At 45.5% G+C, this 25,826-nt stretch overlaps 1 protein-coding gene across 2 annotated transcripts in view; it reads right to left on the reverse strand.

Moving 5' to 3' along the window:
* The window catches only part of BTBD2 (BTB domain containing 2), an 84,591-nt gene that overhangs the window by 40,694 nt on the left and 18,071 nt on the right, over positions 1 to 25,826 (reverse strand). For both annotated transcript variants that reach the window (XM_033957037.1, XM_033957036.1), the window contains exons 4-6: positions 17,450 to 17,555; positions 1,449 to 1,646; positions 526 to 718 (exon numbers count right to left, since the gene is read on the reverse strand). In XM_033957037.1, the coding sequence (XP_033812928.1) occupies positions 526 to 718; positions 1,449 to 1,646; positions 17,450 to 17,555 (497 nt within the window). The remainder of the gene's footprint in view (positions 1 to 525; positions 719 to 1,448; positions 1,647 to 17,449; positions 17,556 to 25,826) is intronic.

The raw sequence follows: 25,826 nt of genomic DNA on the forward strand, positions 1-25,826 counted from the left end.
ATCCCACCAAAACAGTACCTGTGCCCCAAATGAAAAATCACCAAGGAGTGGAAATGCGCATCTAAGAACCAGAACCAGAGTCTATAAGCATCCCATATGCATGTGACCTCAGATGTCTCTGCCCCCTTTGAATATAGGGCTTCCTTCATTGTAGCTGTGGTTTATAAAATTGTACATACACTGTAAAATATACACAGACTTGGTCCAAATGTGCTTATGCTGAGGTTTGCATGATATCCCCTGGTGGATGTGGCACTACTAGCCAATTTAATCCAGCTGAGCAATTAAAATACCGAACAACATCTAATGTTAATTCTGTAGTTAGCTGTACCTCTCCTGACCTTGTCTATGCAAAAATCACTCCAAAAATAAGAGCGAATTCCCATATAATGAGAATAGCTGGGTAAAGAAGGTAGACTGAAATGAACAATTCATTCCAGGTTCTAATTGTTTTATCTCTACTCCATATCAAAGTGAAATTTCACAAAATGGGTCCGGGAGAGATTCTCCTACATAGAGCCGCACCTTATCCTGTCACTGGTCCCACTGTAACCCCAGCGGCTCTCCACCTGTTGAAAACGGTTGATACTGCACTCCTTTCCTCTCAGGCAGCAGCGAGGTCTGTCAATGAACTCCACGCGTGGTTTAGGGTTTACGGTGAAGTGGAGGAAGAGACTAACTACTTCACGGTCAGTGAGAATACCTGACTGAGCAGGACCTACAAAGGAAAGCAAAAGATTCAGGTTAAGCCAGTCACTTATGTCCTCACAGAAGGCTACAGGAGACCAAAGTCCATCAAAATCCACCTTTGGAAGCTGCTTTTATGGCAGCCCCTAGTGTGGGCCACATGCAAAATGGCTTTCCCTGACTCCCAGAAAAAGATCTCTGTAAATATCTGCTCTTCTTGAAATAAAATGTTAACAATTCTAATAAGGAGATTAATATTACATAGCATTATATGCCCCAGCTTTAATATATGCAGCTACCCTTTGCTGTTATCAAAATTATTTTGCAAAAAATATAGTTGCTTATAAAATGAGGCTTTTGTGACTTAATCATTTACAAATTCCAAGGACTAATATTTTCCATATGCAAGCCCCCCCCCAAATTTTTTTTAAAGTTTTATAAGATTCTGTCAGACTCCACAATATGTCCAGTGAAACAATTTTTTTTTAGTTAAATTCATCTTAAAATGTCTCTTGGACACAAATCTGTGGTGTTCCAGATGCTCTTTTTATATGCAAAAATGGTCTAAGTTAAAAAAAATAATAATTTCGATAGATACCCCTAAATATCAGAAAAAAAGTTATTGTTGGAGATCCATGCTTTACTATAATGCCTGTAACAACTAGAAACCACTCCAGATAATTACAGATTTAGACTAGAACTAGTTCTATGTTTCTGAAATATTTGGTGGGAGTGGGGAAAGAGATGGGTTCATTAGTTACCTGCTGCAAACTCTTCTATAGTCATGAGCGGGAAGCGAATGAGAGAAAGCGCTTTTCCCAGAACTTTCCGTTTATTTTCTGGTGTCACTTGGTACTGCTGACGCTGGCACTCTGCTTCAGACCAGCGAACCACTGCATTGAACAAACGGATTTCCCGAATCCCCAAAGTGTCTCGCTCCAGAACTGCGATCAATGTGTCTGGAATACAGGACAGAAGTACTTTAGGCTGGTTCTTGGGAAAGATCCATAATTTGGGAATGATAGCAGAAGCGTCCCTATCCTTCCATTACTGCTCCAAGGATGTCTAGCCCACATTTATCCTGAACCAATGGCCTGACACTCACTTAGCTTCTTCACTTTCTTTCAAAACAGAGGTGAGCATAGGTCTCCAGTGGTTAAGCATTGATCAGAAAGTTTCCACAGCATATACACCCTTAAGCAACTAACCTGTCATCTCCATACTTATTCAGAGAAATAGGGATTGAAATCAAGCTCCCTTCCATTCCACCAGCAAAAGAATTCCAGAGAAGGAAAAAAATGTCTTACCTAATCATTTCCTTTCCTTTAGGCACAGTAGATGAATCCAGAGACAAGTGGGTTATGTCCATCCACCAGCAGGTGGAAATAGACAACACAAAAGCAGAGTTCTGTCATATATCAGAATGGTATAATCCTGGTAAGCCAGTATCTATAATAATAAAACGCTAAGCGTGCATGCGCACTCTTAATGCCGTGTTGCCTGATCTGTAGCTCCGTGGCTAGCAGAGTGCGCATGCGCGCTTACCACACATCTCTCTGTCTTGCAGCGGGCTTGCCGGCTCCAGCCACACAAAGTTCATTTTTTTGTTTAAAGCCCCCGCTGCGGCTCCTCTATCAAACCTCACCAGAGTCGGAGAAGACTTCCGACTCTTGCGGGGATCGAGAGAGGAGACGCAGCGTTGGCTTTGAACTAAAAAATGAACTTTGTCTGGCCGGAGCCGGCAAACCCGCTGCGAGACAGAGAGATGGCATCTGAATATTAACGGAGCGTGGGCATAGGGGGCCTGGCTCCCCGGCTACTGAGTCCGGAACACGACGTCGAAAGTGGAAGATGGCGTTGGGTTGGCTCACCTCACGGCAAATGCGCAGGAACCGGCTCTAACAGGCTAACCCTCCCTCTTCCCCGCGCTCTGCTCCTCTTCCGCGGACGGCATATGCTACGGGGACAACGCCTGCTTCGTGACCCGGCACCAGACGGCGGACGTGCTCGGTGAGTTTGTCTTCTAGGGACAGGGGGAGCACGGAAGAGGTGCTGCTGCACAGGGAAGTGGGGTGGGGGAGTGAAATGCTGCTGCACAGGGAAATGGGGTGGGGAGGGAAATGCTGCTGGTGAAAAAAGAGGGCTGGGGGGAGATGAGTTTGGAGCTGGAGCTGGGGCTGAAAACAGGGGACATGTGAGGGAAGGAGGCTTTACTAGTACCCATTAATGTAACGGGCTTAAACACTAGTTCCTCATAACAAAGTAGCAGGACAAACATGAAGAGCAAGTTGGCTGAGGATTCCCTTCTGCTAGTTGACAACTACTCCAATCAAATCGGCCCACAGGACCAATCCTGAGGAAGCAAAAGGAGAGCCTAAAGAAAAAAAAAAGAAACATAAAAGGGCAGGACTCTGGATTCTGCTGTGACTGAAGGAAAGAAAGTTATCAAGTAAGACATAATATTTCCTTCCTTGTCATCAGCAGCAGATGACTCCAGAGATGAGCAGGATGTAGCAAAGCAGTCTTCAGTAGGACAGGATGGTGAAGAGGCAAAGCAGTCCTCAGTAGGACAGGACGGGGAAGAGAAAGTAGAAAGGAGATACCAAGCAAAGCGGTTCACCATCCCCCAAGGAACTGAAGGATGGGTTAAAGTAGAACTACCATCTCCAAGAAACACACAATCAAAGGAGCTCTACCCTGGATGGAACCATCTGCCACACCAAAGGAATATTGGTGGACTTTGGTAACACTGGATGTTACTACATTGTACACAATGAGTCCTGTGGACCAAGCTTTGTTGCTATTGCAGGAGATATTCAACAAGCAATCAGCATGCCCTCAGATATTGGCTACATTTTTCATCATTTCTATCAGCAGATGCATGGCATTGCCATGGGAGCATCCTTGGTACCTTCATTGGCCACATTATATTATGGCTTCTCTTTAGGAGGAACATATCTATAAAGCTGAGGCATTCCAGCATGTTATCATTTGAAAGAGATTACTTGATGACTTTTTTTTCATTTGGTCTTCTCTCTTTAGATGAATTAAAGACCTTTGTGGACTGGCTGAACCAAATTGATACGAACATCAAATTCACAGCGACAATCCAATCCAAAGAAATTGTGTTTTGGGATATAAAGATCATGAAGCACCATCATTTGTTGTTGACAACTATCTATCGAAAACCCACAGATAGGAACAGTCTGTTATGTTTCCATAGTTTAAATCCTATGGGTCTAAAAAGGAGTCTCCCTATAAGCCAATTCTTTCGCCTTGAAAGAATCTGCTACTCTCTGGATGAATTTGGGATCCGGCTAAAGTCATGAAAAAACCCTTCAATCAGCGGGGTTGTGCAGAGGGCATATCTAAGGGCTAAATATGCCCAGTGGGAGTTATTGTTACAATATGATCACCATAATAGGGATTCCATGGAAGTGGTAACATTCATTCAGAAATACTCCGCCCATGCCCATAAAACTAACCAAATAATTTTAAAGCACTGGCATATAGTGAAGTTGGCAAACCCCATGGTAGGAGAGAGCCCTATATGCTCCTTTAAAAGAGGCAAAAATATAGGCGAAATTGTCAATCATACTATCTTGAGAGAAATAGCTCCAAAAATACAAGGGTGTCACTCCCCTTGTGGTCAGTGCCAGTGGTGCCAGTTTGCATTACCTGGTGAGACATGGGTGCACACGAGCACTGGTAAAATCATCAATCTAGATACATAACAGATTGTAATTCAATGCATGTAATCTATTTGATCCAGTGCCCCAAGTTATACATAGGTCGCACCACTCGCTCCATTAAAGCTAGATTAACAGAACACAAGTCCTGGGTTCATACACAGAAGGAAAAATTATGTTCTTACCTGTTAATTTTCTTTCCCTTAGACGCAGCAGATGAATCCAGAGACCAATGGGATATCTCACATCTACCAGCAGGCGGAGATAGAGAAACTGATTAACAGGTGGTCCTATTGGCTGGCACTCCTCCTGTTTATCCAGTATAGCTCCTTGTCCAAGCATCCGTAACCAACAATAGGCATAGCCTGTAAAAAATACTTTTTCCCATAACAAATCTCAAAATGCAATAACACAGAAAACAACCTGCCACAATAACCAACTGCGAAAGTTGCAAAAGAAAACACCGAGAGACAATATCCAGAAAGGGTGGGGCTCTGGATTCATCTGCTGTGTCTAAGGGAAAGAAAATTAACAAGTAAGAACATAATTTTTCCTTCCCTAGCAGCAGCAGCAGATGAATCCAGAGATCAATGGGATGTAGCAAAGCAATCCTCAATCTGGGTGGGAAGCAAACGCCACCTCCGTAACAACCGAAGCACAAAACGCCCCTACCGCATGCGCCCCCACATCCAAGCAGAAATGCGGAGAGAAAGCACTCTCGGAAGACCAATTAGCCGCGAGACAAATCTCCTCCAAGGAAAAAACCTCTGGGCCGAGCCAAAGAAGCAGCCATCACTCCAGCAGAATGGTCATGAAGTTCTTTCACCAACCGCTTACCTGCCAACAAGCAAGCATAAAGAATGTCCTCCTGGACTCATCGAGCGGTGGAGGCGTCGGACGCCACCATATGTTTGAGGCGTCCCTTGAAGAATACAAAAAAGAGATATAAACAACTAAAAGTTGTTAGAAATCTAGCTCGCAGAGAACGCTACGCTCTTACCAAAAAATGCAGTGAACAAAAGCACTGCTCCCAATTTTTCCTCCAAGTAAGAAGGAAGGAAAGGTGAGCGTGACATAAAAGAAAGGATGACACCACCCTAGAAAGAAATAGTGGTACCATCTGAACCGATACCCCATATTTCGGAAATCAGAAGTAGGAATCCCCGCTGAACAAGGCCTGCAATATAGAAAACTGCAGAGCGGTAGCCATAGCCACAAGAAACCCCATGTTCAACGGCACAGCCCTTTAGAGTCCCAAAAGACCAGGATGAAATGAAGCCATCGGTAAACTGAGAAGAAGTACGTGAAGATTGTACTCCAAACCGGGCTTTCTAAGAGGTGCATGAATATACCGCACTCTGTTTAGGAACTGAACCACATGAAGCTGAGAAGTAAGTGAAGAGCAATATACCTAGCCCTTGCAACAAGCCAAGAATGGCACTAGAAGCTGAAGGGAATTGAACGTGAAGCCCTCGGCAATACACTTGTGCCAAAAAGGAACTCTGGAGTGGTTCAAACGTTAAGAAGCACCCAAGAAAGGAAAAACCTCCAAAAGGAAGCAGAAGCCACAGGAGAAGACGTCCGTAGCACCTGGATAAGAGAAGAACAACCTGCTTCGCATAACCCTTATACGTCAGCCAAGACTTTTCAAAAAGCTAGGTCGTAATACTAAAGTAGCACAAATATCCATGTTGATCGGACCCTAGGTGAGCATAGCCGGAGATACCAGGAAACTTCTTAGTCCGGCTGTCGAAAGACTCATCAAATCTGCATAGTAAGGATGGCGCCGCCAATCCAGAGATTCTACAAATACTGTGCCCGGAAAGCCATCATCAGCCAGCTGAAAACACTGAAAAAGAGAAGGCAGAGGCGAGAAAGGAGCCAAGCAGCAACCCCCTCTAACTCCCACTCCCTGGGCCCGCCAAAGAAGCCAGGAAGCTTAGAATTGAGAGTCGAGGCCATGAGGTCTAGGTCCAGGAGATCTCACGTCCATAAAAAGAGCTTTATTAAATGTGGATGGTAAAGTGATTGCTAAAGTATTAGCAATAAGATTGGCAAAAGCTCTTCCTTTTATTATTGATGTACACCAAACAGGATTTATTGCTAAAAGACAGTCATCAAATAATACTAGACTAGCATTTCACTCATTAAATTTAGCAAAAAATATTAATGATCCAGCTTTTCTAGTATCTTTAGATGCAGAAAAAGCTTTTGATAGAGTGGAATGGAGTTTTATGTATCAAGCTTTAGAATGGTTTGGTATAGGCCCCGGTTTTATTAAAATGATTCAGACATTGTATAACTCTCCTGGTGCAAGACTATATATTAATAATAATTTATCAGATAGATTTAACTTGTGTAGGGGAGTTAGACAAGGATGTCCTTTGTCTCCCTTACTTTTTGATGTTGTTCTAGAACCCTTATTAATTGCAATCAATCAAACTAAGGAGATAAAAGGAATCCCATTCTCCAACTGGGAATTTAAACTTTCTGCTTATGCAGATGATATTTTATTATATTTAAGAGAACCGGGGAATACTATTCCATGTTTGCTTAATCTGTTAGAGAAATTCGGTAAATTTTCTGGATTTAAAATTAATTGGAGTAAATCTGAAGTTCTTCCAATTAATGTTCATTGTACCAAAGGATTATTTGATTCATATTCATTTATCTGGAAAGATGATGGTTTAAAATACTTAGGAATTATTATCAAAAATACTATTGAAGATACAGTCAAAGAAAATAAAAAACTTTTATTAAGAAAAATAACAGAAATGTGTGAGCAATGGAATCCTTTACATCTTTCTTGGTGGGGAAGAGTTCAAACAATTAAAATGATGATATTGCCTGTGGTTTGCTATCAAATGAGTATGATACCAATATTTTTTCAGGGGTCATTTTATAAAAAATTAAACAATCTTCTTACAAAATTTGTTTGGTTTGGGAAAAGACCCAGAATTGCTTTAGTATCATTACAAAGACCAATTGTGGAGGGAGGGGTAAATTTTCCAAATTTTTATAGGTACCATCAAGCCTATATTCTAAGACAGGGTATGTATTGGATCCTCCCAGATCTCATGGAGAATGTACCAGATTGGTTATATTTAGAATGGCGGCTCCTGTTCCCATTACATTTAGAACATTTAATTAGTATAACAATGCCTAGAAGATACAAAGATAACAGAATTTTATTAGATACTTGGAAAACATTAAGATATATCAGTAATCTATCACCAGATCCAATAGCTAAATCACTAAATCAATCTATTTGGGAAAACTCCAGGATCAGGATTGGCGGATTTAAGATCGTCTGGAAACAATGGATAATTGCAGGTATACGGACATTGAATGATGTTATTTCATAAGGATCAATGCTTAGTTTTTCACAATTGCAAAATAAATTTGGTTTAAATAAAACACAATATTTTAAATGGATGCAATTGAAGCAGGCCATTCAGGCAGGTTCCCTGACTGGAAAGATCTTAATACTCAATATAGTCTGCAGGTTTTATGTTTCCAGACGGATTTTTTGGGTCACCAAGCCGCAAAATGGTATAAATTGTTATATGGATTTTTAAATAAAAAAAAGAAAACTGGACTTAGGGATATTTGGAGTATTGAGATTGGACAGACAATTTCTGCTTCTCAATGGCCACGATTTTGGTCCTGGAGATTAAGGTCTACAAGGTCAGCATCTATGAATCAAACATGGATATTCTTGTTACATAGAGTGTTATGGACCCCTATGCGCCTGCAAAAGATAGATAGTACTAGATCCAATAGATGCTGGCATTGTAGAATAGAAGTAGGGACGCTAGATCATTTAATTTTTTTCTGTCCCTGTGTAAATGCCTTTTGGAATTTAATTTGGCCCCAAATTAATAAGTTATTAGAAAATCATGTAGGACTCTCATATGACACCATACTATTTGGCACTGCAATGAGAACTCAGAGTCCGATCTCAGCAAATAATAATAAGCTGCTATTAATATTGACAAGAGTCGCCATGCAACAAATAACTCAAAATTGGAAGGACTATACCAAATTAAATTATACATTCTGGTGGAACTCTGTCTGTCATATATACAAAATGGAAAAAATAATAGCGTTACAACAAGGAAATCTTCATAATTTTAAAAAAATATGGCAACCATTGACTAATTATTCTACTGATCAGATTTCTTAGCACATTTGTAATAGATATATAGGATTGGGGAGGGACTTATATAATTTTTGGAAATAAGAATTGGAAAAAAAGGGAGGGATTTATTATTTATGATATGATATATTGATTGTAATTACAAATGTTATGTAATAATTAATTATATTATATGTGAATTAATTGATGTAAGAATAGAAAATTAATAAATAAATTAACACAGAAAAGAGCTAGAACGCCTGAGCCACAAATCTCCATATCCAGGATGCAGAAGATTACACTATGACTAACATGCACACTTTCCAGAGCGTACACAGCGCTGTACACTGCAACATACAAGAAATGGGCCATGCTCAGATTCCGCGGAGAGAAAGTCTATCCAAACTCTTATCCTGATCCATAAAAGGAATTGCCAACAGAAGATGAAGATGAGAGTCCATCCATTGAAGTAGAACAACTTCACCTGCCAACTGAGTACAACACCTACTGCCCAAGCTGTAGAGAATTACCCCCATCCAAATACTGACCAAAAGGACCCTCAGCGGCAGAAAGATCTGAAGCTCCAGAAAGGTAGCCTGACCCTGCTCAAGAGTAGAAGAATGAACAAGTACTGAGTCGCCTCTGAAGACCAGACTCCTGGAGCTGAGGATGGAAGCCACCGAGCCCCCCAACCCGACAGCCCGGGATGGTCGGTGGTCATGAGCTAGTCCAGCAAAACTGAGGCATGCCTTGAAAAGAGAAATCGCGCGGAGCCACCAAATCATACAGAGCGATGCAGGAGGAGCATACCAAACAATTGGAGCCCTGAGATACTAGGAACCACCGGAACAAAAGCGACTGCTTTAGAGTAAGGGGAAAGCAAGCCGAAGTTACCAGTGAAGTCAGCAATATGGATCCTAGAAACTGTACAGAATCCCATACCCTTGGTCATGGTAAGCGAAGAAGAATGCCAATCTGAGACCGAGACCCCACGCCCAAATCTCCGAAAAGAAACACATGTCTCTCCTATATGAATAAAAACATCACCCCGATATACCTGTAAATAGTACAGGAGTAAAGAACGCTGCAAATTCGAAAATGCACGTGTAAAGAACTGAGGAAAAGATACCACCCTTTTCGTGTCAGTCAAACGGCCCGAAGTCGTCCGAATCAAGCAGGCAGTCAAGAAGAAATTAGATGAATCGCCTAGTAGCGCCAAAACGGTACCACCGCCCACATCATCTAAAACGTTCATGAAGCCTTGGGTAGGCGAAATGGCATGAGCCAAAACCAAAAGCGCTGCTCCAAGAGAGGCAGGCAAACCTAGTGCCGAGTCGGAGTCCATAGAGAAAATGTAAATATACTCCCAGGTTGTCAGCAGAAATGTGTAACCCTGAGAAACTATTTCAGCATAATGAGATCCAGCCTGCCCAATGCCCTCATCTTAGCCATCATGCAGTAAGTGGTTCCCTAAGAACTACAAGAACCACCCTGAGGACCAGTAACACTTCAAAGAGAAACACAAAACATAGAGACTCCTTGAACGAACAGGAAACCTGAGGAGGATGCAAAGGTGCAAGCAACCTGAAAAATGTTCACAGCCCCCTGACCTGACAGTATAGCAACTACTCCCTCATGAGAAAGCCTGACGAGGCCTTGGAAGAAGTCAAGAACCCCTCAGAATGAAGTGCAAAAGGTCAGTAAACAGCAGGATGAGCACCGTAGGAACTTTAAGAAGAAAGAAATCCTCCTAGGAAAAATCAAGGTTCGTAATGTAACCCATGAAAACAGCACTAACTCCATGCAACGTGAGCGAAATACGTATGGCCTTTAAAGGGAATACGTACTAGATGCAATCAAGATGCTGTATCTACCGCCCTTTGGAAAACAACAGCATCTTAACAGGTATCAGACAAAAGCGTCGTGACCTGCCCATATGCAGCTCCCTGTCCACGAGAAAGCTGAAAGAGCTGACAGCGGAAGAAATGACTCCCACAAAGTGCAGCAGCGGTCATAAAACGAGCTGGAGGACAATCACAATTTCAGCAAAGAAGAAAGGAACACTCCTGGTTCATGGCAGCCAGGGGGAAATTAACCCTCGAAGAACCATGCGAACAGGGAGGGGCTACGTACCATATGACAGGTAGCCTCATAAGTCTAAGTAGCATTGCATAAAACACAGGACCTTGCATCGCGCCAGAAACCAAACAAAATCTAGTCCTGCCTGTGGGAAAAGGCCAGGTGCCACCAGGCCACTCAACTCCACCCGCAGAGTGTAGCCCAACAGGAAATCCAGCATGCTAGGACCACGAATCATTGCTATAGCGCCACCAGACACCAGCAGCGTGGCCCCAAGGCGTAAAGAAGAGGAAAATAGACAAGCATATAATCCTCACCAGCGCTGCCCATAGACACAGAGAAGGAACCCATCTCATTATGAACCCCGAAAGTAGCAAAGAGATACCCGCAATAAGCACAGGGCACTCTCCCGTCGCTGCCAAAAATGGTCAGCCATCGCCCGACGCTGACTCAGGACAGAGACAAGTCCAGACTGGGCGGGAAAACTGGGTGGGAGAAAATTCTGTCTCAGAAGCGCCAGTACAGAGCATAAGAACAATAAATCAGATAAATGATACAAGAATGGAGAAACACCGACAGGGAGCTCAACCGCGGCAACATCGCAAACTAGAAACGAACCTTCCAATGCAACCGACCCCGAATACATTGACACCGTGTGACACGCTAGGCAGAAGTCAGTTGAAAACACAAACCGCCTGAACGCTGCGGCATTCCCGCCAAGGCAGGATCACAAGCACGAGTCCTTCGCCCGCCATAAGCTAACTGTTCCAGAAATAACAGACCCGGAACAAAGCAAATAATATCCACCCAGTCGCGGCAGAAACCACCCCCAGGCAGGCTCGGAGAAAACTCCGTGAACCTTGCGGCGGTTCTTGTAGCACAGAACACCAAGCGCGCAGCTCCCGGGGGCTGGAAGGTATGGTCCCAATCAACAATGAGTCACCATAATCTCGGACCCAGCCGATTAAGCCGCAGTTGCGTTCCACGCAGAGCAAAGGCAGCCACAAGGAGAACCCAGCGAACACAGTTGTGCTCCCTCCATATCAGACACAAGCGCGCGGCCCCCGCAGGCGGGAAAGCACCGGCTCCTACAACGGAGCTCGAATAACCCATCCGGAGCCGTTCACCAAAGCACTCCCACACACTGCAACACTCACCCGCCAGATACACCATCATATCCATTGCCCCACGAAGTCCGGCTTATGTGTGAACAACACCAAACCCACAGGTCTAACACAAGAAAAAGAAAAGGGCAAATACTCACAACCTCATTGTCAGTGCCGGTAGATGCAGGCAAATGATCAGCTGGTAAATGCTCAGCACAAGTAGGGCAGAACAGTCAAGTAGGAACTGGAGTTTCTTTTTTTTTTTTTTAATGAAGGGAAAGAAGAAAAAAAATACGAGACTCAGTCAAACCCTCTATCACTGGAGGGAGGGTGAGGCAGGGATCGGGGTGATGGGCCCAGATGTAACCCCTAAAGCCGGCACCGTTCAGCCGGACACCCCTGTCTCACTGAAGAGGAAACCTCAACAGGAGAAATAGTACTGACAACTCACTGAAGAGAAAATCTCAACAGGAGAAATAAGGTTCCAGTCACAGCCAGAATCCAGGAGCTAGTTGAATAGCGACTTTCACCTGCTGGGAGATAGAGAATACTGGATAAACAGGAAGAGTGCCAGCCAATAGGACCATCTGTTAATCAGTTTCTCTATCTCCGCCTGCTGGTAGATGTGGGATATCCCATTGGTCTCTGGATTCATCTGCTGCTGTTGCTAGGGAATGAGGTATCTCCACTAGTGCGCCATTGGAAATTATGCCATCACACCTTAAAAAGATCTTAAATGGAGAATCTTTGATGTGGTTACTATTGGGTGGGAGAGAGGAAATATAGAACATACTCTCAATATCAGAGAACTTAGATGGATGTTCAATTTAAATTCCATGGCCCCAGATCAAGCACCCACAGCAAGCACAGAGGTTCCAGGCCAAGACAAACAGTAATTTGCAGCACAGACATATACATAGATCTTATGCTATAAAGAATAAGACCACATAAGGCACAAACATGAGTTGATATGAAAACAGACATACAAAAAGAAAAGACATACAAATGATCAGTAATAATGATCCAGCCTACCCACAAATACAGCTCACCAGATGAGCAGGTGACTTCAGGAATATAACCAATTCAAACTGATACAATTCTACTGCAGTAGAAGAAAAGAGACACTAGAAATCATTCTTATTTTCCACCAGAGCAGACAGAAATCAGATTTGCTTTGTTAGGGAAGGCTGTGTTCTGTTTTTTCAGCTTTTGTATTGTGTTTTGATTGGCTTAATAAAGTTTGAAAAGCAACAACAAAACAAAAAAAAACACCCACAACAACTCACTTTGACCATCATTACCATTCTCCCCTATTTCTCAATTAAACCACCTCACTTTTAGGGAGTTTTATATTATAAAGGTCCCAAGTTACAGTCAGGCAGCATAATTAAATGCAGAAACGCCAAGAGGAATGCCTTTCAGAATGTTCTGGAAAGGATAAGCAAACTAGCAAGTCAGATTGGCTGAAGAACAGAATTCAAGCACCTCCTTGGAGAGTGTGACCTTAAAAATGCCAGACATAAACCGAGTAGAGAGTTGCACGGGAACGGGGACAACGGGAATCCCGCAGGACCCGCGGGTTCCCCCTTCGGGTCGCGGGGATCCTGCGGGGCTGGATGTACTCAGTCAGCGGCTCTTCTTCTCCCTACCTGCTCTGCTTGCAGCACAAGTAAGGAGAAGGAGAATAGCCTTGCGGCTCGAGTGGCTACCAGGGGAGGGGGGCGGTCCGCCCCGCCCCGCCCCGGGTGAAGCACAGCCGGCCAGGTCCCCTTACTTTTGTGGCGCTTCCTTGACCGACCGACAACAGCCCTGGTCAGACAAACCTCCCTGCCCTTAACCGCGAATCTAAATTACCTTCTTACACCAGCTGTAAGAAGGTAATTTAGATTCGTGGTTAAGGGCAGGGAGGTTTGTCTGACCGGGGCTGTTGTCGGTCGGTCGGTCGGGGAAGCGCCACAAAAGTAAGGGGACCTGGCCGGCTGTGCTGCACCCGGGGTGGGAGAGGAGGGGGGGAAGGACACTGAAAGCACTTGTGGAAGACAGAGGGGGGAGAAGGACGCTGACAGGACATGGGGAAGACAGAGAGGGAGAAGGACCCTTAAAGGCCATGGGGAAGACAGAGGGGGGAAAAGGACACTGAAAGCACATGTGGAAGACAGAGGGGGGAGAAGGACGCTGACAGGACATGGGGAAGATGGGGGGAGAGAAGGACGCTGAAAAGAAATGGGGAAGAGAGAGTGGGAAGAAGACGCTGGCAGGGAAGAAGATAGAGATGCCAGACTATGGGGAGCGGAGGGAAGAAGATGGGTGCCAGACCAATTTGGAAGGGGGGAGAAAGGGAGAGGCACAGTAACAGAGCAAATGGAAGACGCAGAAGGAAGAGAGACAGTGGATGGAAGGAATTGAATAAGAACATGAGGAAAGCAGAAACCAGGCAACAAAGGTAGGAAAATAATTCTATTTATTTTTATTTATTTTTTTTTTTTTTTGTTTGTTTCAGGATAAAATAGTATATTAGTTGTGTTGATAAAAATTTATAAACATTAGAGGCTCTGGTAGAAACCCGTTTACAAAGTATGTATTCTTCCCAATTAATATTTCCAAATTAATAAAGTCTTTTTGCTTATTTGTAAATGGGTTTCTACCAGAGCCTTTAATTCAGTAGCATAATTAAAAGAAATAACTATTTCTGAAGTTTATAGGGACGGGCGGGGACGGAGGGGATTCTTCACGGGGACGGGCGGGGATGGAGGGATTCCTCACGGGGACGGATGGGACTTTGGCGGGGACGGGTGGGATTTCTGTCCCCGCGCAACTCTCTAAAACCGAGAGCTCCAAGGCAGAAAGAAGCAGACACTGAAATTAGCCGGCTAATAAAACAACAGAGACCTCTCACCTGCAAAGATTGAAACATGGGTTTCAAAATGGCTATTGATGCCAGTGACTGAGCTACAAGACTGTGCTGTGTGGGAACCCAATGACCCCGCCACCTCCAATGCCAAACCTTAAGACCCTGACCGACATCCCAAACTTTGTCTTGCCACATGCTCTTCACTACCCAGCAAGACAGAAGCACTTTATAGTCCCAGTCGAGATAGAAAGAACAAAAGAAACAAAAAGGTGTACACTCCTCCTTTAATATTCGTGGGGGTTAGGGCAGAGCTGGCCGCAAATACTGAAAATTTATGAATAACTTTTGGGCTGACTCTGACCCACCCCCGCCTCCCTCTTGCCTTCCCCCCAGCATCCTTGACCGGCGGTCTTTCAGGGCAGGAGTGATCTTCCAACGCTCATGCCCCATGCAGATCATTGATTCAAAATGGTTACCATGAGTTCCCAGAGTCTCTCAAGACTACGACGGGACTCACAGCAACCATTTTGGATGAGTGATCAGCACTGGGCAGGAGAGTAGAAAGAACGCTGCTTCCCTGAAAGGCTGCTAGACCACTCGGTTCGGGAAGGTCCGAGAGGCAGAAGGGAGGTGAGGGTGATTCCAGTTTTAGAACATCGTGAATAATTGAAATCGCGAGTCCTAAAACCGCAAATCGGGAGGGGGAAGTGTACTTACCATTGTAAAGGGCTAACAGACCTAATTCAGCTCCCTCCAAATTGGCCACAAGCATTTAGAAGATGCCTTTTTTGTGAGGAGAATGAGGCAGTGGCATGGAGGAAGGATAGGATGGGGGAGGGATCTGGCATCACCAGATGTACCCCTTAAAGTAGGCACTGCTTAGCCTAAACAGAACTAATTCAGCTCCCTCCAAATTGGCCACAAGCATTTAGAAGATGTCTTTTTTGTGAGGAGAATGAGGCAGTGGCATGGAGGAAGGATAGGATGGGGGAGGGATCTGGCATCACCAGATGTACCCCTTAAAGTAGGCACTGCTTAGCCTAAACACGCCCTGCTTCATTGAACTGAGAAATTCAGAACAGAAGCAAAAGTAACCAAGACGACCAAGAGCTTGTGAGAGACCATCTGTCTACCTACTGGGAGATAGAGAATACTAGCTCACCATCTGATATATAACAGAGCTCAGCTTTTGTATTCTTTATCTCCCCCTGCTGGTGGATGGTCATAATCCACTTATCTCTGGATTCATCTGCTGCTGATGACAAGGAAATAGCTTTCATCAAAAGAACAGAAAGAGAAAAACAAACTGGTAATTTAGAATCAGTGTGGTGGTAAAGACTGGCAGCAACAGAAAGAAACTAGTGTGATCTGAAATAGGCTGCTGTGCTCAGTCCTGAGGTGATAAGGATCTCCTAATTATAAAATAATAAAAGCATACCAAGTGAGATAGGGGAGCCAAATGGCACCGCCACTAGAACTGTCTCAGCTCCTTCTGTCCTTGCTTCTTCAGCTTTCTATATTACATGGGATATTAGGTGGCATTAGCACACTGGAGCAGCTGGGCCTATTTCCTAATTGAAAGGTAGAGAATGACACGGGGAAAAATTTGTCCCCGCAGGAACTTAATTTCCCCATCCCTGCAAGTTTTGTCACTGTCCCTGTTATTGCCCCACTCCTGTAAGCTTTGCCTTAACTGCACAAGCTTCGAACACTTATGATTTTAAAGTGTTTGAAGTTTGTGCAGATGAAGACAGAGCTTGCAGGAATGGGGCAAGGACAGGAAAATAACTCTCCGAGACGAGAAAATAAGTTCCCAAGGGGATGACGGGTAAAAATTAGTCCGTGTGTCATTCTCTATTGCAAGGTAATCATTGGAGGAGCCGAGAGGTCACAACACTACTTTATACTCCCTTCCCATAGTCCAAAAAAGAATGGTACTGCTGAAGAGAGGTGGAGAGAGAAGGCAAGAGTTGCCAGAGAACTAAAAACAAATTTCAAGACTTCCATTTACTCAAGCCCTTTGCTATAATATACAGTGCATTCCCTGCCTTGTTAGTATTTCCTTCCCTTTTGTTCCTATTCCCCTGTGATACTGTACATTTTACAGTTTGTTTTTCCTAGTGGTTTTTCCTTCTATTTTGCTCTGCTTTACACTTCTCCCTCCGTATTCGCGGTTTCCATATCTGCGGATTCGCTTATTTGCAATTTTTCGGATGCTGACTCCGCCCCCCCAAATTACATCATCACTAAAGTTCTTTTTCCTTTTACTGTACCGATAAAAGTTTATCACTTACCATTCACTCTGAAAATCCCTGCTTTCTCCCACAAATTTGCCGCTTCCATGCTTCCCAGTGTGCACTGAGAAAAACGCTGCTTCCCAGCATCCATAGAGAAAGGCTTCTTCCCAGCATGCTTGCCTAATCCAAGCCCAGAAATCACTGCTTGCTGCTCCAAGCCCAGAAATCGCTGTTTGCTGCTCCAAGTTATTTGTGGTTTCAATAATAAAAATAAAGGCTTTTTCTAAAAAGCGCAAATAACTTTTTAAAAGTTATTTGCAGTTTTTCCATATTCGTGCCTATGGTCCGCCCGCATCCCCCGCTAATACAGAGGGAGAAGTGTATTTTGTCTTGTCATTTTGTTAAACCTATTAACTAATTTTAACTGACATTGTGAAAATGCTTAGGTATTTTATTACTTTGCAGTACATCAAAATAAACTTGAATTTAAACTTAAAATTTAACCAAATGTACCAAATAAAAACAGAAGTCAAGTTTACCAGAGAGTGGAACATATACCAGGATTAAAGAAAATTTAATTTACTCCAAGCATACGAGATAGAAGTTTGGTGTCTAAAAGGTATTCCAAAAGATCTCAACTCCTGATCTTGTTCCAAACATACCTAAATCAATGTCTGTGAATCCTTCTGCAGTGATCGCATCTGATGTGTTTTTGTCAATGTTTTCCAAGCACAAACTGGCCAGCTGAGGCTCATCAAAGAGCCTTGCCTGCCACAAACAAAACAAGGAAAGGTGTGAACATTTCTTGATGCCTGTTTCCTTGGTTTGGGACAGAAATATGCCTAGGGTTATCGCAGCATTTCTTATGTGAATTTTTAAATTACAGGTATAACACTAAGTATTAAAGACAGCTGGTAGCCACAGGCATTAACCAACAGCAGGGCAGCTTTAAAAATGCTTGATATCACTGTGTTCTATGACCTGCCTGAGATTTTAGCAGAGTTGACCTGATTTCCTAAGAAAAAATATTGACCTGTCTTTTTTTCTTTTAAATCCATGGCTACAGTGCAGTATTTAAAAATACATACCCAGATTCAGCAGCAGCTCAGTGTCAAGTATTTGGGTATGCTACTAACCACTGCTATTATCCAGCACTGATATTCGGACAGGACAGCAAAACATCGTTCAGGATTATCCAGATTATCCAACACTAAATATTGCCATTTATCCTCATAATTTCCGGCTCTGCCCTGAATGGACCTAGGGCAATCTGCATTGCTTGTCAGCTGCATTATCCAAGTAATGCCACTGAAAAATCAGTGACTGGTCTCACTTAGTGTCACAGGAAAAAGGAAAGCGGAGTCTCTGGACACTCCAGTGTTTGAGATACAAATCTGCTCAGGTTAACAAAGACTGATCTTAAAAGACCACAGGGAAATATGTTTAAAAGGATAAGGTAAAGTGATGCTTCCCTTTGTTTTACTCAGATACTTTTCGCAGCATGTCTAGTTATATAGAAATAACAAACTATCCAAAGGTGGAAACAGCTGTATAGAAAAGATCAGCTTCAAAATTCACAAATGAAAACGTGCTGTTAATGAGTATTGGAGGGAACCACAGCCATTCAAAGGAAATAGACTAAAAATCATAAATACATAAACAGCGGAGAAAAACAGACCCCAATACTATGACCGTTGGGCCGTAAGGTATTCAAAGTCTTTTAAAAAAGCTCCACACATGAATATTTAAATCTCGCACACCAAACTTCCTTTAAACATAACTGTGTTTTTTTATTTTGAATCTGTGTTTGATGAAATCTCTGACTCCACCCCAATAAACTTGAATATTGATGGCTACAACTGGGTAAACTGTTAGTAAAACGATACCAAAAGCTGGCATGAAGCACTAACAGTAGTTCTCAAACCTCTGTCCAGGGCAACAAAATGTATACTTTCATATTGTTATCAGTTACTGATCTTGAATGTCCAGAACAGGCTCACTGAGAACAGAGTCCTTGTGCTTTTCTCTGTTGATTTTTCCCCGACAGGGGTACATCTGTTTTGCCATTCAAAGGCACATCAGGGGTAATGAAAAAAATCCTCTATAATAAAACCCTTACCCGCGCATGCACTGTTGAAACGGCATGATCCCTGCCGCTGTGATTTCTGCTTACGTGCCGAATTCGATTTGAGGCGCGTGGGGAGGCTTGCGGCGCGTGGGGCAGAAGGAGGCAAAAAAAGGAGAGTGCGACTGTTTCCACATTCGCAGTAGAGCGTGTGGAAGTTTCCCCATCAGTAGGAGCCTGCAGCGGTTTAAACATTGCCTTCCTTCCACATCGCTGCGACCCCAAAACCACTGCAGACCACCACGAAACCTGGTAAAAAGTAAAATGAAGGGAGAAGGGCTACTGCTGGACAGGGGGGAGCAGGGAAGAGGTGCTGCTGGGCAGGGGGAAGGTAAAAGGAAGGGAGCAGGGCTGCTGCTGGACAGTGGGGAGGTAAAAGGAAGGGAGAAGGGCTGCTGCTGGACAGGAGGAGCAGGGAAGAGATGCTGTTGGACAGGGGGAAGGTAAAAGGAAGGGAGAAGGGCTACTGCTGGACAGGGAGGAGCAGGGAAGAGGTGTTGCTGGACAGGGGGAAGGTAAAAGGAAGGGAGAAGGGCTGCTGCTGGACAGGGGGAGCAGGGAAGAGATGCTGCTGGACAGTGGGAAGGTAAAAGGAAGGGAGAAGGGATACTGCTGGACAGGGGGAAGGTAAAAGGAAGGGAGAAGGGCTGCTGCTGGGCAGCGGGGAGCAGGGAAGAGGTGCTGCTGGGCAGGGGGAAGGTAAAAGGAAGGGAGAAGGGCTACTGTTGGACAGGGGGAGCAGGGAAGAGGTGCTGCTGGACAGGGGGAAGGTAAAAGGAAGGGAGAAGGGCTGCTGCTGGACAGGGGGATCAGGGAAGGGGTGCTGCTGGACAAGGGGCAGGTAAAAGAAAGGGAGAAGGGCTATTGCTGGACAGGGGAAGCAGGCAAGGGGTGGTGGTGGACAGCCGAGAAAAGAGAGAGACAGAAAGAAAGACAGACAACGGCCGAGAGAGAGAGAGAGAGAGAGAAAGACAGACAGACACACACACACATCTATTCTAACACCTGTTAATGTAACTGGCTTAAAGACTAGTATATAATAAAGAGTTATTGAAAGCATGCCACAAAAACGCTGGCTTGATCAACAAACATGAGAGCATACGTTTTGTTGCACTGGACAGAGGTTTGAGAACTACTATTAGTGCTTCACGCCAGCTTTTGATATCGCTTTACTAGCAATTTAACCAGTTTATTGGGGTGGAGTCAGAGATTTCATCAAACACAGATTCAAGATAAAAAGCACAACTATGTTCAAAGGAAGTTTGTCGTGCAAGATTTAAATATTCGTGTGTGGAGTTTTTTTTACAGACTGTTTTGGGTACCTTGCGGCCCAACAGTCATAGTATTGGGGTCTGTTTTTCTCCACTGTATGTATTTATGATTTTTAGTCTATTTTGTTTGAATGGCTGTGGTTCTCCCTCCAATACTTATTAACAGCACGTTTTTCATTTGTGTATTTTGAAGCTGCTCTTAGTTATATCAAAACATTAAGGCAGATAAGGCCATATAGCCTAGCTAGTCTGCCTATCAATGCCATAGCCTGCCTATTCATGACAGTTATTTAGAATTCCTTGCCTTCCAATGTTAGACCACAATCTAATCTGCTGCAATTTCATAAACAGGTTGAGACTTTTTATACACAGGCATTTTTGCTATAAATTGTCTTAATGATGCCTTATTGCTCAGTTCATTTTTAACTATCTATTCTTGGGAGGTTTTAACTAATTTTGTTCTGGTTTTTTTTTGTTTGTTTGTTTTATTGTCTTTGATTTATGATCGTATTTCTTACACATTATTCTACTGTTCCTTAGAAGCAGCAGTAATGGATTGGATGTTTTTAAAAGAAGCATTAGTTTTTTTTACCTCAATAATCTTCTCTTTTTCAGATGTGTCTAGTAGTCCTGAACACTAGGGTTATGCATCTGAACCTGCAAGTTGCTTGCAGAATGATATCACATCTTTCAACTCCACCTCCTTCTCGCTCAAATTGTACGAAAGGAATTGGGACTTGTATACTGCCTTTTTGTAGTTTTACAGCCACATTCAAAGCAATTTGCATACAGGTACTTCAAGCATTTTTCCTATCTGTCCCGGTAGGCTCACTATCTAAATGTACCAAAAACAGTCAAGAACCACTGTAATGGAAGATATCACCAGAAGGACAGTAGTAATGGGGAGATCTCCCCAACACTATACCGTATTTTCACGCAGATAATGCGCACCCGTGTAAAACGCGCACACAGGTATAGCGCGCAGAAACCACGATTTTATGTACAAAAACTTTTGTATACCGCGCTCACGGGTATACCGCGCATGCAGCCCGACTGTCCTTTCGCCCGCCCCGACTCTCCTCTGGCCACCCCGACTCTCCTTTCGCCCTCCCCGACTCTCCATGCGCTGTCCCGACTATCCGTTCACCCTCCCTGACTTTCCGTGCACTGCCCCACCTCTCCGTGCGCTGTCCCGACTCTCCGTTCACCCTCCCTGACTTTCCATGCACTGCCCCGACTCTCCGTGCGCTGTCCCGACTCTCCGTTCACCTTCCCTGACTTTCCATGCACTGCCCCGCCTCTCCGTGCGCTGTCCCGATTCTCCGTTCACCCGCCCTGACTTAGCTGTGCAGGAATACCTATACCTATATACCTATACCATATACCTAGTGCAAAAATGTGCAAAGGTCTGTTTTTTTCTTTCCATCACTACATAGCCTACGGTAATGCCACACAAGCAGCGCTGTTACAAATATATTTTGAAGGTCAATGCTAAGGTTAACAAAGTTTCCTTCCTTGGACCACAAGGAGATACTGACAAACCACTGAAAGAGATCCCAGAACAACACCCAAAGACCCACTCAGTATGTGAACCAGTTGAGTGGAGTGGACTAGGGTAACTGGGGGGTGGAAATGGACCCGGAGTTTTCTCAGCAGAATTTCCCAGACCACCTCTTCCTCTCAACACATTGACACGCTAGTGGGTTTATTTTATAGCTTTTTCACTCCCTTCGGTCTGCCTGTCCCCCTTGAAGTCCTGTCCCCCCTTGAAGGTCTGCCTGTCCCCCTTGAAGGTCTGTCCCCATCCTGAAAGCCTGATGCCCCCCCCCCCCCGGCAGGACCACTCGCACCCCCCCCCCGAAGGACCGCCAACTCCCCGACAATATCGGGCCAGAAGGGAGCCCAAACCCTCCTGGCCACGGCGACCCCCTACCCCCACCCCGCACTACATTACAGGCAGGAGGGATCCCAGGCCCTCCTGCCCTCGACGCAAACCCCCCTTCCTCCAACGACCGCCCCCCCCAAGAACCTCCGACCGCCCCCCCAGCCGACCCGCGACCCCCCTGGCCGACCCCCACGACACCCCCACCCCCCCTTCCCCGTACCTTTGGTAGTTGGCCGGACAGACGGGAGCCAAACCCGCCTGTCCGGCAGGCAGCCAATGACGGAATGAGGCCGGATTGGCCCATCCGTCCCAAAGCTCCGCCTACTGGTGGGGCCTAAGGCGCGTGGGCCAATCAGAATAGGCCCTGGAGCCTTAGGTCCCACCTGGGGGCGCGGCCTGAGGCACATGGTCGGGTTGGGCCCATGTGCCTCAGGCCGCGCCCCCAGGTGGGACCTAAGGCTCCAGGGCCTATTCTGATTGGCCCACGCGCCTTAGGCCCCACCAGTAGGCGGAGCTTTGGGACGGATGGGCCAATCCGGCCTCATTCCGTCGTTGGCTGCCTGCCGGACAGGCGGGTTTGGCTCCCGTCTGTCCGGCCAACTACCAAAGGTACGGGGAAGGGGGGTGGGGGTGTCGTGGGGGTCGGCCAGGGGGGTCGCGGGTCGGCTGGGGGGGCGGTCGGAGGTTCTTGGGGGGGGGCGGTCGTTGGAGGGAGGGGGGTTTGCGTCGAGGGCAGGAGGGCCTGGGATCCCTCCTGCCCGTAATGTAGTGCGGGGTGGGGGTAGGGGGTCGCCGTGGCCAGGAGGGTTTGGGCTCCCTCCTGGCCCGATATTGTCGGGGAGTTGGGGAGTCGGCCGGGCAAGAGGGCTTGGGCTCCCTCTTGCTCCGATCGTGGATGCGGGTGCGGGTGGGAGCGCGTGCGAGCGGTCCTGCTGGGGGGGGTGAATCGGGCGTCGGGCGGGAACTATGTAAAAAAAAATTTTGTATAACGCGCAAGGGGTATGCGCGGTAGGTAAAAACGCGTATAACGCACGCGTTATATGCGTGAAAATACGGTACTTCTGTTCTGCTCTGAAACAAATGTACACTTCCCCCTCCCTATTTGCAGTTTAGACGTTTGTGGTTTCAATTATTCGTGGGGGGTTTTCCCCCAGACCCCCCCCTTGAGAATTGCTCATTGGTAGCCCACATTAAAAAAAACGGCTCCGGGACTTGGATCAGGGCAAGGAGGAGGGTGACTGGAGGCAGAGGAGGGGCGGCAATCAGAGGCAGAGGGGGGGGCAATCAGAGGCAGAGGGGGGGGCAATCAGAGGCAGAGGGGGGCAATCAGAGGCAGAGGGGGGGGCTATCAGAGGCAGAGAGGAGTTCCTGTTGTAGTCTTATGAGACCACGGGAACTAACAGCACGGCTCTGCACAGGGTAGGAGTGTAGGAAGATCGCTGCTGCCCCTCGTCACCGCTAGACCACCAGGTAAGGTGTGGGGGTGGGTCAGAACCAGCCCAAAAGTTATTCGTGAATTTTCCCTATTCGCGGGCCGGCTTTGCCCCTAACCCCTGCGAATAGGGAGGGAGAAGTGTAACATTACCAAAATTATACAAAACTGCATGCAACCCGCACTAACATTTATGGAGCTCATAGTTACTTGCAAATCCTGCTAAGAAGCAGAACAGACTTAATATTTTTTTTTTCACCAGCTTAGCTGACACACAGCATTTCTTCACAGTCAGACAAATACTGAAATTGAGACCAAAGGCAGGCTTCAGACTACTATACACATCTACAAGAAACAAGATTATCAAGGTAAGAACTTAATCTTTCTTTCTAGTGCAATGTGTCTAGTAGTCTGGAATGCTAGGGACGTACCAAAGCAGTCCCCAAGTCTAGGACAGGACTACCGAGCTTTCCTTTAATACCGAGGACTCAAAAGCGTCATCTTCCCTGGCTGCCACATCTACTCTATAGAACCTGGAAAGGTATGAAGAGTAGACCATGTCACTGCTCTACAAATCTCCACAGGGAAGACCACCCGAGCCTCTGCCAATAAGGTAGCCACCACTCTGGTGTACTGTGTCTTCAACGTGATTGGCGGCTGCTTACCACAGCCCACATATGCAGAGGAAATTGCCATTTTAAACCATCTGAAGATCGAAGCCTTGGACGCAGACCTGCCTTTCTTAGCATGACTAGTCAGAACAAAAGATGATCAGAAACTCAAAACTCACTGGTAGCTTCAAGGTAACGAAGAAGCACTCTCCTGCTGACTCGTAAATGCAATATTTTGTCCTTTTCCTTTGAGCCCAAAGGCCGAAAGGCAGGCAAACGGACTTCCTGACCAAAATGGAAGGCAGAGATTACTTTCAGTAGAAAGGACGGAACCATGCGCAAGGAAAGCCCTGCTTCCATAATCTTAAGAATCAGCTCTCTGTAAGAGAGCGCTTGTAACTCAGACTCGTCTCACTAACATAATTGCCACCAAGAACACCATCTTGACCATCAGATCTAAGAGGGAAGCCTCCTTTAAGGGTTCATAAAGAGCCCTACCGAGACCTTGCAAAATGGTATTAAGGTTCCAGGAGGGGAATGGTAAGTGCATCAAAGGGCACAATCTGGAGAGCCCCTTTAAATAATCTTGCCATATCTGAATGAGAGCCCAGAGACACTCTCTCTCACTGAGCTCGGAAGAATGAAAAGGTCTGCTATCTGCACTTTCAGTGATCCGACTGACTGGCCCCTCTCAAATCCCTCTTGCAAAAGTTCCAGGACTACTGAGATCAGGGCTTGTAAGGGCTCTGCATCGATCTTAGTACAGCACTGTTAAGAAGCCTTCCCGGACAACCAGCCCTGAATGACTTGCAATCCAGCAAATGACTCGACCTAGCATGGGCCACGGGAGAAATGCATACAAAAGCCCCTTCTACGGCCACAGCTGGACCAACACATTAACCCTGCACTTCCAGGCTCTTATCTTCGGCTATAAAAGTGATTCACCTTTCTGTTTGCCATGGAAGCCATGAGATCCATCAGCGAGTGCCCCCAACGCCAAACAATAGTGTCAAATGCTTGTGAGAGCGACAACTCCCCTGGGTCAAGCAACTGCCAAATGAGATAGTCGGCCTGAACGTTCTCCACTCCAGCAACGTATGTGGCTGAGAGCACCTGCAGATGAGTTTCTGCCCACCAAAAGAGGAGCCGAGCCTCTAGACGTAATGGGGTGCTCCTGATGCCTTCTTGCTGGCTGACATAGGCCACTACTGTCACATTGTCCGCGAATACCCTGACTGCCTTGCCTTACAGGGACTGCAATGCCAGCCACATGGCTCTAAGTGATTTATGGATCACTTTTGCTCAGTCTGGAACCAATGACCCTGAGCTAGGTGTCCATTGCAATGACCCCCACCAACCATAAAGGCCAACATCGGTCATCAATATCGTCCAGGAGGGTATATGGAATGGCATGCCCTTTCAGAGGGAAGTGTCTGCAACCAACACTGGAAACTGTTCCTCATATCCAGTGTCCACAGAAGCGGTTGCTGAAGAGAGTGTCTGAAGAGACCAGCAGAATAGGACAGTGTCTTGAAGGGATCTCATGTGTGCCCTGGCCCAAGGGACCACCTCTATGACTGCTGCCATCGACCTCAGGGCCTACAGATAATACCACACCATTGAAGCCAGTCTCAGTAGCAGGTCTAATATCCGTTTCTGGGATTTGTCTGCATGGTTCTGTGTCGAAAGAACTCCCAGCTACTCCAAGATTACCA

The sequence above is a fragment of the Geotrypetes seraphini genome, chromosome 8 (genome assembly GCF_902459505.1).
Source record: "Geotrypetes seraphini chromosome 8, aGeoSer1.1, whole genome shotgun sequence".
NCBI lineage: Eukaryota > Metazoa > Chordata > Amphibia > Gymnophiona > Dermophiidae > Geotrypetes > Geotrypetes seraphini.